This window comes from Lontra canadensis, unplaced genomic scaffold, assembly GCF_010015895.1.
Source record: "Lontra canadensis isolate GAN:19392208 unplaced genomic scaffold, GSC_riverotter_1.0 scaffold138, whole genome shotgun sequence".
NCBI classification, from domain to species: Eukaryota; Metazoa; Chordata; class Mammalia; order Carnivora; family Mustelidae; genus Lontra; species Lontra canadensis.
Genome location: NW_022631132.1, coordinates 3,573,357 through 3,592,930, shown reverse-complemented (window position 1 = coordinate 3,592,930; position 19,574 = coordinate 3,573,357). Strand labels below are relative to the sequence as shown.

Here is a 19,574-nt window from a genome sequence, read left to right as displayed (position 1 = left end):
AAATTCCTAAAAAGAAAGGCGTCTGGGTGGCTCAGTCAGTTGAGCGACCAACCCTTGATTTTGGCTCAGGTCATGGTCTCAGGGTTATGGGATCGAGCCCCGCACTAGGCTCCACACTCAAAGCAGAGTCCGCTTGAGATTCTCTCCCTCTGCCCCTCCTCCTGCTCTCCCTCACTGTCTGTCTCTCTCTAAAAATGGATAAATAAATCTTTAAAAAAATTCCTATGGGGTGCCTGGGTGGCTCAGGCCTTTGGCTCAGGTCCTGATCTCGGGGTCCTGGGATCGAGCCCCATGTTGGGCTCCCTGATCCCAGGGGAGTCTGCTTCTCCCTCTCCCTCTGTGCTCTCTCTCAAATAAATAAAATGTTTTTAAAAAAAATTTCTAAAAAGAATAGCACTGTGTGGTGGGGAGGAACATGAACTCAGGACTGTTTCTGGTTTATGCTAGAACTACAACTGAAAAAAATAGTCCAGTGTTTTCAAGAGGGTCTTATAAAAACACAAACTCCACATTATCAATAATAATAAAGTCTGCCTAATAATTAGGTGTAAATGGAAAGCTGGACAGCAAAAAGGACATCTGAAAGCCATCAAAGTCATCAGAAAAAAACACACCTGATAGGGTAGGACCTTAAATCCCAAGTGCTTCTAAAAAACAGCGCTACTGAAAAGTACTTGTTTTTACTAGAGTGACAGACTAAATCTAAGCCGTTACTGAACAAATCAGAAATCTTTCCAGAACCGGAGGGCCATGAACTAAGTAAGCCCGTCGAGTTCTTCCTTAACCTAGTCCCCCGACTTTGCTGTGAATATCACATACTCCATACTCATACTTTATGAGTCATCACTGATGAGAAATTTAAATTCTCTTACTGTAGCTCTTGAAGGGCACTTTTTTGTTTCCACCTGAAAACATTCAGACCGAGTTTCTCTGGGCACAGATCAATAGGTTCAGGCGGCTCTCAGGGGTAGGTCTTTCAGGCTGAGGCTACTCTGGACTCTGAACATGCTGCCTGCTGTCCTTAATCAGGGAAGAACGTCAAGCACAAGGTCAAGTAAGTACCAAGACATCTCCCCAAACCAGACAAAAATGACTTTACATTACTGGTTTGGCCTCTCCTCCATTAGCACAAATAAATGAGAACTAGTTATGTAACGACATAAGTTTCCAGTATTCCCAGTTACAAAGAAGTATTTAATGAAGGCAGAGGGGAAAAAAAATCAACTTATTCAGTAATAGTCAAAGACTTGATTTTCTCCATCATTGGACTTGAAGTTTCTCTTTCGCCTGATATTCATTCTCCTTAACCGTCTCCAAAGTAAAGCAAAATTCATTTTAATATAAATGACAGGTAAAATATTTGCACACATTAAAATTAATCTGCATGCCATAATCTGAGCTTTATAAAAAAATACACACTTAGATGAATACGCTCATGATGGATTTACACTTAGTTGCACAGATGACAATAAGGCCAGGAAATCTGCAGGAAGAATTTACCTGTTTTTCCACAAAAATACTCTCAGGCAGGGATCCTGCAAGTCCAATCCAGCTCACCAGCCATTTCTGTAAATAATGTTTTACTGGAACACAGACATGCTCATTTCTTTGAGTACTGCCTGTGACTGAAACGGAGATAAAATAGCTGGCAAATTCTTAAATATTTATAATCTGGCCCTGGACACAAGGTTTGCCGATCCCTCTCCTGAGGCAATGGTCCATAACCAAAAGTGTTCATCAGAAATCATTTGCAGGGGTGGGAGGCAGAGCGCCTGGGTGGCTTAGTTGGTGAAGTGTCTGCCTTTGGCTCAGGTCATGATCCCGGGGTCCTGGGATCTCTCACTCTCACACACACTCTCCCTCTCAAATAAATAAAATCTTTCTAAAAATTCTTTGGGAACCTTTCTCAAAAAATACACACCTGCAATCCCCTGCACGGCCCACTCAGATTTCACAGCTGGTTCAGGACCACCGCTTGAAGGGTTAGTAGCACCACTGACCGATCACCTGGCATCTTCCGCTTCTCTGTATGCAGTAAACAGTCGGAGCATTCTATGCACTGTGGGCACTCCATTTTGCCCCTACTGAATGCTAAATGAGCTATTCACTCTATTTTAATTAGCACTGGCATTTAATACTTACCTAATACTTTTGCCCACTTCCTCCTCCTTGAAACTCTTCCCCCTCTGACTTCTACGGCATCACTTTCCCACTGGAACACATTTCAAGTGTCACTTTCTATGAAGCCTTTTGATTTCTCACATAGAGTTACTGGTGGTCCTGTATCACAGCTCTCCCGTGGCATTCTCTACATACTCCTAAGGCTAAACTGTATGTATTCATAGTGGCACCTACTGAAGTGTCTCACCTTATGCTTGGTACAAAGTAGGCACTAAATTAAATAACTGACAAATGGAGAGAGAGATGAATTTTAGACTCTAGGGCAAGGGCGTGACAAATTCCATGCCTAAGGAAACAACAAAAATAATTCCACACTGGGTCAGGGAATGTTGAAGAAACACGCAAACCCTCCTGGGTGAGGCATACACAGCTCTCCACCATCCTGAACAAATAACCAACAGCATGTTTCCCACTAGATTTCTCCCCTTTTCAAACCACTAGAGATGCAAACCACACCAGAGCACTGATTAATCAGAAAAGAGGCATTTTATGCTCTATCATTACTTCCCTGGCCAATCTACACCTAGCCCGTTATTAAGGTTTCCCACTGTTATCCAACTGAAGCTCTTCTCTCCTCAAATCCAGCAATCAGTGAGTGCCCGTCTATTCATCAGAATGCAACTGAGCCCAACTGAGACACCAAGGTCTGTGCCAAGTGTCTTCCATGCGTTAGCCCCACTTACTCCTATGCTAGGCCGGAAGAAGTCTCTACCCTCCCAGGGACCAGAATATAGTGGGGAAGAAAGGCTTGCGCACATGCAACAAACACAATGCATGTTATGTTAAACCCTACGACAGGGCGCCTGGGTGGCTCAGTGGGTTAAGCCTCTGCTTTCGGCTCAGGTCATGATCTCAGGGTCCTGGGATCAAGGCCCGCATCGGGCTCTCTGCTTGGTGGGGAGCCTGCTTCCCCCTTTCTCTCTGCCTGCTTCTCTGCCTACTTGTGATCTGTCTCCCTCTGTCAAATAAATAAAAATAAAATATTAAAAAAAAAACCTCTATGACAGAGGTGAAGTTTGAGCTGAACTCAAAAACAGAAGTGAGAGGCAGCTAAGAAACAGCTAGGATGAATAACGTCAATATGTGCAGAGCAGTAGGGACACACAGAGGATGTTTGGAAAACCAAGAGGAGAATGAGATCAAGAATGGAAAAGGTAAGTTATGACTTCTGAAGGGCAGCCTCTGGGTATGATTTTGTATACATGAAGGCATCAGTGAAAGTTCGAAGTCAGGGAAGTAGAGATCCAGTAGTTAGCAGCAGTATGTTGGAAGGATGGGAAAAGGAAGACTAGGTACAGGGTAGCACTGCAAAAGAAAAGATAGCAGATGCGCGCCTGGGTGGCTCAGTGGGTTAAGCCTCTGCCTTCAGCTCAGGTCATGATCTCAGGGTCCTGGGATCGATCCCCGCATCAGGCTCTCTGCTCAGCGGGGAGCCTGCTTCCTCCTCTCTCCCTACTTGTGATCTCTGTCAAATAAATAAATAAAATCTTTTAAAGAAAAGAAAAGATAGCAGAGACATCCCAGAAGGAGAACCAGTGTGACAGATATGTAAGAAGGAAGAGCTGAAGGTAAAGGATTCCGAAAAAGACTCAGAGTTCAGGGCAGGGCAGATGATGAATAATGGTTCAGACAGGCTGAGTTTTAAGACGCTGCTGCAGGACATCTATGTACAGCAGACAAACATGCTGCCATGATTACTTTATTCTCCACAGTGACTACTGTACATCCCTTTTCTCCTGAAAACTGCTTTGCCAATCCCCGTCCCCTCCTACCCAAGGTGAAATTCCTGCCTACGGTTTAAAGAACCTGCCATTATCCCACCTTACTCAACTCGATTCCATTACTGCAGGTCTCAGTGACCCATCCTGGTATTAACCTATTTTCTGGACTCGTCCCCCTCCCCTTTTTTTAAACTTCACCATCTCTAGGAGGCAGTCTTACCTAAACAGGCAAGCCTCCTCCCACACAGAATAAAAAGTTATATCTATGAATTGTCATATATGAGGATTCATGGCATACCCAATATTTAAATCATAAACTCTCAAAATTAGATACCCATTTCTATAGGGCACCCAGCACTCCACTGGAACCATATCAAATTGGTCTTCCCATTTTTAGAGGCCACAAAAAATATCTTGAGGATAGCGAACAATCAGAATATTCTTACCTAGTACCTATATAAGATTTCTGTCCTAAAAACAATGTATTAATACATATGAAAAGGTATCTGTTTATATCCTAAATCCAGTAGTATTTCCATATTTGTTTAAAAAAACTACTAAGCTCTAATATTTACATTTGTTTAAAATCTGATTTGGGGTTGGGTAGCTTAAAAGGCAGTCTAGTATAACCTGAGGCGATCAAGATTCTAGCTGTGCAGTCCACTGGCTCTGAAGTCAAATGGCAGCTCTGCCATTTACTAGTAATAGGACCTTAGTCAGCTTACGTCACCGGCCTCAGCTTCCTCATCCCTAAAGGGAGAATTAAAACTTCCCATTTCACATTATGATGGTAAGGATTATAAAGAATCCTGTATTTAAAGTACTTTGCCACCATATTAAGTGTTCAGTAAATGTTAGCTATTTCTACTATTGGGGGGGGAAAAAACAGGAAAAATGTTCAGAGGATTTCTTTAGACCTATAAAATTTAGTCCACAAAGGGGAAAGTTTAGGAGTGACCTGAGTATACTCATCAAGTATATGAAAGATTTTCCAGTTTTATTAAAGAAAAAACCCAAATCTTTCCTTTAATGGAAGGAGAGAGACCTAGAATTAATGGCTTACATTAAGCGAGATAATTAAATTATAAAGGAGGACGAATTTCTCAATTCTGAAGAGTGTCATATAACTATGGTCATGATTCAAGCTGCTTGGGTAGAATCACCACCTCTGGATATATTTAAGAATAGCAGAGATGAAAATCTTATGTTGGATGGCTTGGAGGCAACCTTGCATAGGGGGTGGGGAAGGTGAACCAAATGGCCTCTGAACTCCTGTTCTCAGAGTGATACATCTGACAGTTACCACTTCCAATAGTAACTATTATCCAGCGTAGATACTGCTTAATGATTTCACCACCTAGCTTCATCCAGAAAGAGTATGTTCTTCAAATATACTCCTCCCAAGTATCTCCTTAAAGAAAATGAAAACGGTGACGATGATTCATATAATTTTACTTGGAAATTCACATTTCTTGGCTAGATGGCTGGAGAATTAAGAGTAGATGGTACAGATGTGGCGTCTCCATATGGCTGCAAAAGAAACTGGAAACCATTCTGGAAAAACACGTATCTGTCTTAACTGCAAAAACAAAGACTCAAATGATAAAATCCTTAGTACCCTGGCAAATTCTTCCTGGTCCACCTTGGAGCCCAAAGGTAATGCAAAAGAGATGAATTTCCTCACACAGAATAACTTTCCTCCCCTGATCTTTGCAACTGACACGAAAACCTCTGAAAACTGCCTGTGGCAGTAAGAAGACAGAAACCATATACCTGTACCTCCTGTTCTGTGACCTCTCACTCTCTCAAGACTCTGACCCATCTGGTTACCTAAACACTTTCACCACAAGCCCCAGTCTCTTTTCTCTTTACTTTTCTTTGGGGCGAGTGGGCACCTATCTTAAGCCAACAGCCAGGTATAGCCTGGAACCTGACTTGAAAGCACCCGGGGACCAGCACTCCTGTTTATTTTTGACAGGTATTCATGACCTACTTTTCACCTAGAAGTCAAAGTTAAATATATGAATGCTGCTCTAGCCCTAGCCCCTACGTAACTGATTTAAATTCTGACAGCTGGGAGAAGGGAAAGAAGCAAAACTACGTAGTAGGCTCAAGAGTTCTTTCCTTTTGACCCTATTCCTTATTACTAGATGCCCATAGCCTCAAAACGGCCTTTTAAAACACCTTTCCTAGGGTAACTCTTTCTGTCTTTTACAGAACTGGTTAGCCATGGGACATCGCTGTTTAATAAGTGGTGATACAGCATTATCTTTTGACCACTGGCAAAAAGACAAATAAGTTAACGACCTAGCTAAAGTTATATAATGTGTCAGTGGCAGACTTATTTAAAAAAAAAAAAAAAAGCCTCATGACTTTCCCAGCCCAGCATGCTTTTCATTAGCCTACAATGACATCAGCAGGATATTATTATCTATAAACAATAACTACAGTGGTAGCTAGCATTTATCAAGTCCTAACCACGTGCTAGGCACCATGCTAAGTCCTGCCCAGCCTCTCTTTTAATTCTCACAATAGCCCTGTGAGACAAGTCCTGTCACTATCTCCTTTTAGCAGGGGAGGAAAAACATGGCGCAGAGAAGTAGATGACTTGCCCGGGGTCTTCCAGCTAGTCAGTGACAGAGCTAGGAGTCACATCCAAGTCTGTTACTTACTATAGCTTGTGGTCTGCACCTCCAATCTTCTTCCACTCCCTAGATCAAGGGACAAATTTAATTCTTTATAACTCACTACACTTGGGAAAAAATTAATTCCCCCCCACCATACCATTAAAAATTAATCAAAACAACTTATATTAGTGAAGCCTGTACAAAGTGCTGATGCTGTCTTCACAAACACGTCCGAATAAATGAAACGCCCGCTGGATTTACCAACACTGCCAGATGTACACCGCTGCTTCATGTAAAACCAGGCACTGCGTTCGTTAATAATAAGTAACATCAGAGACCAAAACTGCTCCGGTTCGGACCAGAGCAGCCATGCCAAGTGACAAAAATGCTAACGACTCAGGATGTAGGCGCACTTCCAGGCATATGCATAACGCCAGGGAATAAATGATGGGGTGATGAGGTTTACAGTACAACCACTTTCAGGTAAGTAGTATTCTTTCTTTACCTCCGAATTTGTTTTTAAGGACTAGGAAATAAAAACATACTGCTCTGGTTCTCAAAAATCAGCAAGCCATAAAAACATGGAAGAATTCTGAAACCACCAAATAAAAATCACACTAAAAAAAACGAAGCATTCAAAAAAAAAAATGAAGCATTTTATTGTTACTACAGTTTTGGGGGTGGGGGGGAGAAATACTTTCAGTTAAGGTCTCACTACCACAAAAACTGGCCTCTGAATTCCCATTTGTGCCAATACTGATTCTAGGGTTTTAGACTATTTATCCTAAAGCAAGTCTCAAATCCTTGAACTTCTTCATATTGTTTCTTTTTTTCCCTACTACTACCAGACTGACAACTTCAAAAAAATAGGTTATTCCTGGTCATCGACGCGACAGTTCCTAGCTCTGCTCCTCAAATTCTTTGTGAAACATGAGATCATCCAGCGCTGAAGAACACGGCTTTGTGTTCTGCCAAGCCCACCTTTAAAACAATGCACACTTAACAGTGAAGCTACGGAAGGCACATTTGCAGACATAATTTCAACAAAGGGTTCAAAGGGAAAAATAATAACCAAATGAAGAGACATTGTTTCGATGTAAACCATAATGGATCATAAACGCCAACTGAGATGAGGTTACTTTTCCAACAGAGCAACATAGTATCCTGCCCACCTGGTTGCGGGTAGAAGATGATTATAGGACCATTCAGTATAACAGAGCTTCAGACAAAGAGTGAAATCCATCAAAAGTGATACTAAGTTATAAATGCGGGGTTATATAGCTGAACCACAGTCAAATACAGCAAGTGCTAACATATTCCTGCTGAAAGGGTAGGGTCATCCTCATTTATGATGACCACAATGACTTTATGATGGAAGATGAAAAAACATCCGATTCATGAAAATTTTGAATGAAGACTTCAACACATGATATATTCAAATTAAGCAAACTGCTTGTTTTTTTTGAGTCAACACAGCCTCCAAGAACATTCTGACTCTTTTTGAAAAGGGAAAAAAAAATTTTGAATAATATAAATATTGATTCACTCCTTTTTTGTTGAGTGGTAAACAAGTTAAGCCCAACCTTGGAATTTCTGGTTCAGGGGGTGAAAAAAAAAGACTGCAATTTAAAATCATAATGTTAATAAAGCAATACACTGTAAACTAAGCAATTTCCTCTTTAATGAGCTTAAAATAAGTTTTATTCTCAAGAGGCAGAAATAGCAACTTACCAGCTTTGTGCCTCTTTTAATTTCCTTTTGGACATCTTCAATAGAAAATCCACCAAGACTTTCGTTATCAGAGTGTGATGATACCAAAGCAGATGAAAAGAGCTATAAATTACATTTAAAAAAAATTAAGGTTCACATTTAAAGAAATTGCAGTGAAACAGTGAATAAGATGTTAACTTTACAAGGAAATTTTCTAGTAAAAATGGCATAGCATTCGTGAGAAACCATCTCTTTAAAAATTTAACTGAGTTTTTTCGTATTCGGAAATATTCATTGTCAGGATTCTCATGGTTTCAGGTGTCTCCGTTGCCAGCCTATACTTACCATGCACTTATGGTGTGCTGCCACCTTCTGGTTTTCAGATATTAGTAACTGTCCACATTCCTTGTCTCTATTTGACTTACAAAAGCCACATTTGCGCTGTCTTGTAGGCCCCTTTTTCTGTTCAACTGAGCTTGACATGATTTTTAAATTGCTTTTAGAATGCCACTTTAAGCCTCAAGAAATGCTACAGAGAATAAGAAGGGCAACAAAATGGTTAATTTCACTTTAATACCCATTTGCACAGTCATGTAAGTTGTTTAATATTTAACCTAAGTTTTAACATATGCATTTTTAAATGGCTATTTAGTATAGACAAATTAATATTAAAACCTACAATGCTTCTATAATGAAAAAAAATGAACGTATGCATAAAAACAAGGTAATGAAATAATTCAGGAAAATCAAACTGCTTCCAAATTAGGGGATATGTGAAATAATTAAAAAGATTTCTGTGTGGATCGATAAAAAAATGTACAATGTGTGATACTAAAACAACCATCTGCTGACATAATTAATATAAAATATTTTTAAAATATAGCTAGATGCCTCTTCAAGGAGACAAAGAATTATGTATCTAAGAGCAGAGCAGAAACTTCTAAGAGAAGGACACAATATCCAGAGTGAACAGAATTCTAAAATTGCACAATTCCTTAAAGTTCACATAGTGATTAACCAACAAAAGACAAATGAATGCACTTAACCGTGACTCTGGAACACTCACTTTAAAAAATCTGAATTATTTTTAAGTAAAAAAAAAAAATGTATACATCCTTAACAAGTTTTGCTATTGTAGTCCTTTTTAGAGCAAAGAAAAAAATTAAGCCTATAACAATCTATTCCAAAAAGCATACTTTAGGAATCAATTATTTATTTTTAACAAACTATATTATCTGACTCTGGGGCTTACTCCACAAGCTTGCTTATCAAATTAAAGCTACAAACTGACCGTGGTGTTCTAAATGTAGTAACTTCCACATTAAATCAGCAATATTGTCTAAAAGGAAGGAAAATTTTTCTGAATGACCCTTAAATCTAGTCAAGTTATAATTATAGGTAGCAGAGTCAAACCTCCCCAAAAAAGCGGGGGGTGGGGGAGAAAAGCTCTGACATAGACGGTGTCAGATTTAGATCATCAATCTCAACAGGGATTCTTAAGAATCTAAACAAGTGTAAAATCAGTGATGTGACTTGTGTGGTTTTCCCAAATCGACCAACCTAAGCAGTTCAGGATCCACGCTGCTACCACACACAACACAATCAATAACATCTCCAATTTTTGTCTTAAAATCTCCCAAAATTCTTCCCATTTTTCTGTATACTCAAATGCTTTCATGATACTATGTTGAAAACTGGACTCACTGATGCTGCTACCTTGTAGCTCTCTGAGAGGCACTTACTCCCCATCACGAACAGTAGCTGCGGGATGCCAGCAAGGTGGAAGCTGCGAGCCAGGATTTTACAATATAAAAATGCAGACACGGGATTACAATTTAAGGTGAAGCCACAAAGAAACAGGTCTTTTTTTTTTTTTTAATCAATTTATACCTAGGCCTTGGCAGTCTCCGCATTGATGGGTTTAACAAACTCTTAATGCTATCGACAATTTTAAATACCTCAGTCTTCCAAATGGCATCGGATACTTTACAACAGTACTGTATTCATAGCACTGGCTATAAACCATGAAACTGATTGAAAACAGGCAGCAAATACTTTTAGGATTAAAGAAAAAAAGACATGAACAGAGAAACAAAAGAAACAAAAGGGGAAGTGTGTTTGCATTTGTACAGGCAAATATGTGTTCAGTTGCTTTATCAAGAGTATAGCTGCCAAATCTTTAGAATTAACCATGCGAAACACCAAAATTCACAAATAGCACTAAAATTTGCTATGTGAGTTCTAAATTAGCTTTCTTTACTACTATGCAATGAAGAGTAGGCACTCTGCAACCACTGTAATGCATTCAGCATTTCTCCCGGTTCATCCTTGGCCAGTTCAAAGGATGGCACATTATGAATCTAATATGTACAGACATCTTTAATGTGTAATTTCTGTTCAATCCTAGCATACGGTATAAAACCAGTTTAAAGTTTTTTAAAAAGTCCTGGAGTAGAAAAGCACTTTTTATTCTTGAAATTAATCCTGAAAATGGTGTCCCTCAGATTCGATCTGTATTGAATTCTGCCTCTTTGAATTTATAAACAGGTACATTTCTCCTCCTAATTTTGAGAATTTTTCTTTTCCAGATATCAAAGACCCAAAAATCTAAGAGAGAAAAAAGGTATGCTTTATTTTACATTCAAAAATATGCTAGTGTCTTAATCAGTATAAATTGGTAAAGTTAACAGAAACACAAAAAAAGTGCATCAAACCAATTAAAAACTTTCCCCAATGTACAATGACTAAATGGATTTTTCCACTAAAATTCAAATAATGCATCTGTGCATGTCTTGCTAATTTTTTACAGCCTCCTAGTGAAACATGAAGTGGGGAACATCATGGAAACAATGACTCCTAACAAAAATGTCTTTATCATAAAAATACAGATTTTTATCTAATGCTGTCTCATTTGTGGTCTCTAGTTAGGGAGAATAAGGGCATTCCAAGGACCAATATTAAGAGATTCATAATGATCCACACAGCAATATGGCCTTTTAATTTCAGTCTAAAACGTTTTTCAGCGCATGCAGAGATCAAACTTTGATGCTTTCACCCAACAATGAAACCTTTTCCTTAAAAGAAACAGAGTATTACGGACAGCGTTATAAAGCAGAAATAAAAAAGCAAAGGTATCCGCGTGAAAAACATTTAAATATCTGGCAAAATATAAAAGCTCGATTAGTTAGGCTGAAGCCATCAATGCGTTCCTGATTTTACAAGATGCTGTAAAGAACCAAGGTAGAAATAACCTGAAACATCAAGGAGAACCAAGTCGAGAGCTCATTCAATGTCTCGTATCTGAAAGACCATTTTCACAGAAAAACAAAACAAAAACTGCAGTTCCGGAAGATCAAACAATTCCGCACGCAATCGAGCTGAAATACACAGTTCAGAATACATAAACGTGATCCTCAAAGAAGCAGTATTTCTGTCAGGAAAGTTAGAGCGGAGAGAAATAAACGAATAAGAGATGAACCGGAAGGGCACCTGAATTTGGTTGCACGATATTATTACATGCTTCGCACTGCTTTTTGCGGTTATTCAAAAGGAAACTGAAGGAATTTTCCAGTTGTTTCAAACCCAAGGGTAAGAAAGAATTTGAACTGTATGAATAAGACCTGATATTACGTGGTAAGCCGATGAAAAGAAAAGGGTTTTCAAAAATAAAGGATTTTTCAACTTCCACGCAGGATATCGAAACGAACAAATTTCAAAAGAATGCCGTGCTGTTCGTCCATATAATAAAGGATGGTACACATAATGTACCGGGTCCTCTCCCCGTTATTTATTCCTCAATACACACTAGACTCCACGACCTCCCTCTAATCAAGCGCTAGATCAACTCGCAAAACTATCTTCCTCTAAAACACTTTAGCAGGTCCTTGCGGTCGGCAAGTCAGGGTCCCCTAATCGTCCTTTTCCAATCCTCCCGAATCCAGGCAAATATCCCACCACTTTCTTTAACCCTCCTTCCCCAGGAGTTCGCCCTCAAACAGTCTCCGTTTCAGATCTCAGTTTCGCCCCTAATTCCCCCCACCCCAGAGTTTTTTCTCATTCCGTAAAGCTAACCCTCTTGCCATCCTAACCATTCTTCCTCTTAAGCTTCCCAAACTGGGAGTCTCCCTCCTTCCCAAATATGTCCTAAGCGATGGCAAAGACTAAAAATTCCCAGTATTTTTTCCTCCCTAAATGCTGCGCCCCCTCCCCCGAAGTCTAGGCTTAAGCCTAACCTCTCCCTTAGCTCCCCCAAAGCACTTTTCTCAGCAGCTTCTTCGCCAAGCGCCTTCAACGAGCGGCGCTCCGGGGGTCCTTGACAATAAAGCGAGACCACCAAGAGTCCCCCTTAACAACGGGCAGGGGCGGCGGCCTGGCCACCGCCATCCTCCTTGTCTTCTCCCGCCGGGCAGAGAATGGGGGGCCCCAAGCTACCGGGGGGACTCACCGGCGGGGCCCGGAGGCGAACGGCAGCGGAGAAGCGCCAATGAGGGGAAAGAGAAAGAAGTCGGTGTCGGTTCTCCGGCAGCGCCTGGGAGCGGGGCTCTGTCGCCGGAGGTTGTTTCCTTTCATTCGAGGAGAGACGGGCTCGCCGAGCGCCCTTACGTCGCCCCCCTCGCACGCAACGACTCAACACAGCGTTAATACGTCCCGAGCGCGCCGCGGGCCCCGATTGGCTGCACGGCCGGGCAACTGAAGCCGCAGAACCACGGCGCATGTGCGGAGGCCACCCCCCAGGACAGATCGGGGCGGCAAGCTCCGCCTCCTGCTCGCGCGCGTACCTTCTATTCTCCGGTCTGCCGCTCAGCCAAGTGTTTGGGGGCAGGAGCCGAGGAGATAGAGAAAGAGGTTCAAAGATATCGCTGTGGGTCGGACGGGGAAGGGGCAGGGTTGGGACTAGAAACCACTGGACAGGGGCCCTGGGTAGCCAGTTTTCAACAGTGATTGAAGTGGGTAGGCCTGATTCTTGCACTTGTTCACCGAGGCCTTTTCACATCCATTATTTCATTGTACTCTCGTGGCATCCCTTTGAGGTCCTCCGTTCTCTCATCTTACTGCCAGGAGAGACTGAGAAGCTCGTAGTGGAGTCAGTCGGCCCGGATTTCAGTCGTCGGGCAGATCATTTTCATCTCTGTACCTGAATAATTTTTTTTTTTGGTCTCTAAGATGGGGATTAAAAATAGGATCTCACGGGTTTATTGTGAAGAAGAAATGAGATAATGCAAGTTAAGCGTGTATGAGCGTCCCTCGCATATAACAGGCCCTCTATAAATGCGGAGATTATCATAATCAGAGAAAGATAAGTGATTTCCTTTGTAACTCAACATAGGTAAACGCTACAGCTCACCGAGCGCTTTCCTTTTTGATGTATGGAGCCTGACTGCTTCGGTTTGAATCCCAGCTCCCCCACTTCTAGTTCTGTGACCTTGAGCACGTTGCATTACCTCTCTGTCCCTCAGTTTCAGCACGTCCAAAATGGAGATCACAATGGTAACCGTCTCATAGAGCTGTAAAAGAAATGAGTTAATACATGTAAATCATGTAGAATAACACTTGGGGCACATAGTATGCCCTTTGCGAGGGTCAGCTTTTGTTATTTTCTTTTACACTCACAGACTAAACGCCAGTGGTTAAAAAAAAAAAAAAAGCCCTAACAAACCGGTGAAAATTTAAAGATGTCTTTTATGTAGCGATTTTTCCTGTAAAAGGGGGGAGGGGGGGTGTGGTGGATTTCCATTGTTGCAATCCAATGTTGTTACTATGCTGTTTCATCATTCTTTTTATTTTTCCCTGCAATGTCAACGTTAAATTGTAATCCTAAAGAAAACAGTAACCATGTTCATGTAACATTGTATCCCATACAAACAGGTATCAAATAAGGTTGGACAAAGGAGTTACTTAGCTGCTCGGGACCCTTAGCCCTTTTACTCAGGCCCTCTACAGTGAAAGGGAGAGGCTGGCAATTTACATAAGATCCAGAATGTGTGTTCCAAACACTAACTATTTATAAACAGGTCCCCCAGCATTATTTTCACCAGCTTTACACACCTACTGGTGTCAGAATGAGACTGATGATTGTGAAAGTGACAAAATGTAGTGCCTGTGCAGTATGTCCTCTTTTTAGATCCCTCCCCCAGAATCCTGGCATTTTGCTATCATTCTTTCATTAATGCACTCATTTCAAAGATTTTACTGAATACACATCTGTGAAACTACTAAGTTTCTTTTTTTAAAATTTTATTTATTTATTTGACAGATAGAAATCACAAGTAGGCAGAGAGGCAGGCAGAGAGAGGAGGAAGCAGACTCCCTGCGGAGCAGAGAGCCCGATGCAGGGCTCGATCCCAGGACCCTGAGATCATGACCTGAGCCAAAGGCAGAGGCTTTAACCCGCGGAGCCACCCAGGTGCCCAGAAACTACTAAGTTTCAAACACAAAAGAGACACAGATCAACTCAATCCCTAACCTCAAGTTCATGGTCTAAAAAGGGAGACAAAGAAGCAAACAAATAGGTTATGGTGAAATAAATGCTATAGAAAGGTGTGTGCCTGGTACAGCCATCCTCCACCTACCACGTACAAAGCGCTATACGAACTCACAACAGTGAATTAGACACAGCCTTTGCCCTCAACTATTTACCATCTAACAAGGAAAATAACAAATGGCTATGATAGGAGATGGACTGCAGCACGTGCCTTAAGAGGTGGAAAGAAAGTGCAGGAAATGTTCCAGAGAGGAAGAGCTCAGCAACCCTAGTAAGTTTCAGGCCCCAGGTCTGCTAGCCAGTTTCAGTTAGCATGACTAGATAGATGCAGCCTGTCATTTCAAGGGCTACAGAAAAGAGTCAGATTGCGATAACACACTATTAACAATGCCTGAGGATATAGAAGAGGATCTCTTCATCTCTTATGGATCCACCAGCACGCTCCCACTGACACTCTTCCAGTCCCTCTTCAGGCTCTAGATCCCACTTTCTGGACTTCATTCTCAGCAAAGGCCTTAACTTCCTGACATACTTAGAGTTGGGCCTTCTGAGCTAAGTGACTTTGCCTTGAACACCCACCCTTATGGCTTCCTTCAAAACTCAGAAAGAATTGTCCTTTCAGCTTTTTAAAGCTAAGGCCGTGATTTAAATCACATCTCTTCCATGCTCTAGACGAACTGCTTCTCTCATTCGCTTCTCTTGTTTGCCCTCAAACACTTAAGATTCTGCTACCTTCACTCCCAGACTGTGTTCTCAGCCTCCGATTCCTTCCCAATCACACGTTCGGCGGGCACACATATTCTCTGTAAGCCAGGTACTATGGCAGACACTGGAGATTTGAAAAGAAATAAGAAACAGCTCCTGCCTTCAAGGAATTCTCAGTCTAATGAGGATGAAAACCTGGTATTTCTAACGAGGAAGAAAAACCGAATTTCAGTACAAGAGACAAAACGTTCTAATGGAATTACATACTACGAAGATTGACGGGCTCTGTCCAGCAGAGCAGGAAATACATCCTTGGGGAGGAAATGTTTTGAGTTGGATCTTGAAGGACAGGTCCAGGCCCAGAAAAATCTGGATTCCATCTTCACAACTTTTCTCCATCTTCATTCTTGACATCTCTGTGACATTTGACACTTTGGGAAGTTTCCTTATTCCTAAACTGTCACCTTCTTCGGCCCTTAATGGAGACTCATGACTCCTGCTCTCTGGCCGTGCTTCCAGTCTGTTCCTGGAAGGTTTCCCTTCTTCTTACCTTACAATGCAGACTTTTCCCTAGTCAGAGTCTTAGACCTGCTGCAGGTCTATTGTGATTCCAGCCCAGCAATTCTCAAAATTTGGAAGTGAGAATTACCTGGGGAGCTTGTGAAAAATGCAGAAATTTTTGGCACCAGTCCCCCACCCCAGCCCTGGGATGCTGTAGTGGGTTCAGGAAGATGCCTTCTTAATCTTCCCAGATATTCTGATGCAGATCTGTTGAGGATCACACATTAAGAAACTGCCTTCCATTCTTTTTTGTAGAATTGAAATGGTATCTAGACTTCACCTTGTAAACAACTCCATCTGCTCTGCTTGGATTGGTCCTGCCCTTTAGCTCAATCACTAAGTCCAGTACAAGCAAATTCATCCTTTCCAGCAACTAAAAAGTAATTCCTTCTCCCATCTTCAGTGTTTCTGTGTAAGATACCTCTAATATTTCTACTCCTGCCTAAAACAAAGGCTAAATTCAACTACATGCCTGTGACCTCCGTTCTAGCTATGATCAACACCAGGGGATCATTCATTTATTCATCAAGTTCATATTGATCACCTACAACATGTTAGATGAAAATGGATGTAGTCCGTTTTGGTGTAGTGGCGGACAGACCTTAATCAAGTAATACAAACAAATGTAAAATTACAACCGCATCTTGTGCAAAAAGAATTCAATATCCCCTATACGGAAATGAAGTCTGTTTGCATTTTGTATATTGGATACATTTTACATTTCTTATTTTTTATTTTTAAAGTAGACAGCTTCTGCCTTTTAAATATTTCTGTGTAGGGGCACCTGGCTGGCTCATTTGGTGGAGCGTGTGACTCTCAATCCCAAGCATATAAATTCGAGCCCCACTTTGGGCATAGAGATTACTTAAAATAAAATCTTATAGAAAAAAAGAAATGTTCCTGCGGTGGGGGGAGTGCTTTTTATTTGTGTGAGATGCTGTTTAAGAGTCAGAAGACCTGTGTTTGAGTTGTTGGCCAGCCACTAACTAGCAGAGCGACCTTGGCTATTCTTTTTCTTTTTTAAAAGATTTTATTTATTTATTTGACAGAGATCACAAGTAGGCAGAGAGGCAGGCAGAGAGAGAGAGAGAGAGGAGGAGGAAGCAGGCTCCCTGCTGAGCAGAGAGCCCAATGTGGGGCTCGATCCCAGGACTCTGGGATCATGACCTGAGCTGAAGGCAGAGGCTTTAACCCACTGAGCCACCCAGGCGCCCCAGACCTTGGCTATTCTTTTGACTTCTCGGAGACTTAGTTTACACATCAGTCAGATGAGACTGGTATTACTTGCAAAGCTGTCATGGAGAACAAGGACAGATAATGATGTACATGAATATTCTTGCCCCAATATTCTTGTTGTTTGTTTATTTAACTTCCACTGAGTGTATTGGTGAGGTTTTAGAACACCCTTTACGTAGTCCAGGCTATGGAGCTACTCGGGTACCTAACTGAGGAGCTAGGAGCCTCGGCCGGCTCTGATGTTTCTCCTCGTTAAGCAGTTTGACGTTGGGTACGGTACAGAATCTGCCCAGGAAACCAGCGACCTGTGGCAGAGGGAAATGCTTTAGAGGCACGTGGACATCCCTAAGACATCGTTTATTGGATGTTAAATAAACACAGAAGCTGAACATAATGTATTGATGGCAATATTGGGGAAGTAATTAAGCTTTATAGTGCTGATGCTTGCAAAATAATGAGTTAACTGACTTCCGCGGACAGTGTACCAGGCACTCTGCTAAGTGCTTTATGCACGTTATCTTATTCAATCCTTACAACAGCGGTGAGGGGCAGGGGATATTATTAGGCCCATTTTACAGAGGAAGAGACTATTGAGCAATTAAGTAACTTGCCCTAGGAAGAAGAACCATGTGTCAAGCCTACATCTGTTTTGACTCCAGAAGCCAAACTCTTAATCACTAGGTAGCACTTCTTCTTTATTTGGTTATGTGTTTTTTATCTGTCTCCATCGAGGCAGGGGCTTAGTTGTGCCACGTTTGCTGCTCCATCCCCAGCCCGGAGAACTCTGTGCCTAGAGTAGATATGCAATAAATATTTAATGAGGGAAAAACCATGGAGAACAGGGAACGGAAAAGAGGAGAAACGGAGAATGGGGAGGGGAATATCATGAAGAATGGAGACAAGTACATTTGGGATGGAATGAAAACATCTCAGAAATTGGTGAATAATGCAGCAGCCTAAGCCCTACAGTGATTCTGGCACAGACGTGAAATGGGGTCCAGCAACTTTATTTTTAACAAGCTCCCCTGGTAAGACCACAGTACGCGCAAAAGTTTGAGAACCACTAACCTACAGCCTTCAAACAGAAAACGAAAATAAACACTTACCTCCTGGGCATTTTGTCAGTTACATCTGCAGGCCTGAGAGACTTCCTTCTCATCAATATCATTCTTCGGCATGTATCTTAGTGAAGACAGGTGCCACTGGGTCCTGGTGATCTTGAGCATCTTTGTTCCTTTTGGTCCTACTTTGGCTGTTGGTTAAATAACAAAACCAGAAAGGTCTACACTAATCTCAAATAGTACGATAATCAGTCCAAAATCTCAAAGAATCACACATGACTAAGATTTGAAGGAGCTAATACAGTGAGATGTAACTATACTGGGAGGTAAAAACCTGAATGACCTGGGCATGAATCCTGACTTCAGATTAACTTCTTAGTGCCTTGATTTCCTCAACTGTAAGCTGAGAATGATGGAAGTAACTTTCTCAAGGATTTTTTTTTTTTTGAGGATTGCATGAGATAATCCACATACTGCACTTAGCACGTTTTCTGGCCCACAGAGCACAATAAATAATAACTGCAAGAGCTATTTTTATAGGAGGTGATATGGAGTGTTTTTTATCTTCTATCACTTAGGAGGAGCTAATAATGATCTCCAGTTTTTCTGAGAAGTGGAATAGAGAGACAAAAAGCCTTTGTTTCTTTTTTATTATTTCAATAAGCTTGTCTTTCTTTCTTTCTTTTTTGAAGTCTAGTTGACACACAATGTTCCATTAGACTCAGGTGTATGACATAGTGATTTGACAAGCGTATACGTTATGCTGTGCTCACCACAAATGTAGCTGCCATCTGTCCCCAAACAGTGCTATTATGATACCACTGACTATATTCCCTATGCTGTGCCTTCCATCCCTATGACTTATACATTTCATAACTAGAAGCCTGTACCTCCCACCCGCCTTGACCCACGTTGCCCCATCCCCACCTCCGTTCCCCCGGCAATCACCAGTTTGTTCTCTGTATTTATGGATCTGTTTTTGCTTTGTTTATTTGATCTGTTCTTTAGATTCCACATATAAGTGAACTCATAGGATATTTGTCCTTCTCTGTCTTATTTCACTCAGCATAATACCATCTAGATCCATCCTCTGTTTCTTTTTTCTTTTTAAAAAAATTTTTTTATTTGTTTGTTTGTTTTCATCCTCTGTTTCTTTACTCGTACCATCCTTGCCTCCCCAAACTCCTTTACAACTCATTTTGGACTAGCCAGGATGTAGCAGCCTTCAGGAAGCCCTTTAGGTGTCAGCCCTTAGCTTTTCAGAAGCTTTACTCACCCTTTGATTGGGTAA

The 19,574-nt window shown here is 41.4% G+C and overlaps 1 protein-coding gene across 3 annotated transcripts in view; it reads right to left on the bottom strand.

Moving 5' to 3' along the window:
* Window positions 1–12,860, bottom strand: part of PHF6 (PHD finger protein 6) — a 46,781-nt gene extending 33,921 nt beyond the window's left edge. The window contains exons 1-3 of one of the 3 annotated variants that reach the window (XM_032843364.1): window positions 12,684–12,860; window positions 8,585–8,768; window positions 8,261–8,362 (exon numbers count right to left, since the gene is read on the bottom strand). In XM_032843364.1, the coding sequence (XP_032699255.1) occupies window positions 8,261–8,362; window positions 8,585–8,722 (240 nt within the window). In that variant the 5' untranslated portion in view covers window positions 8,723–8,768; window positions 12,684–12,860. The remainder of the gene's footprint in view (window positions 1–8,260; window positions 8,363–8,584; window positions 8,769–12,683) is intronic. The other 2 variants (XM_032843363.1, XM_032843365.1) reach the window with 2 other exon arrangements.
* Window positions 12,861–19,574: the final 6,714 nt, after the last annotated feature.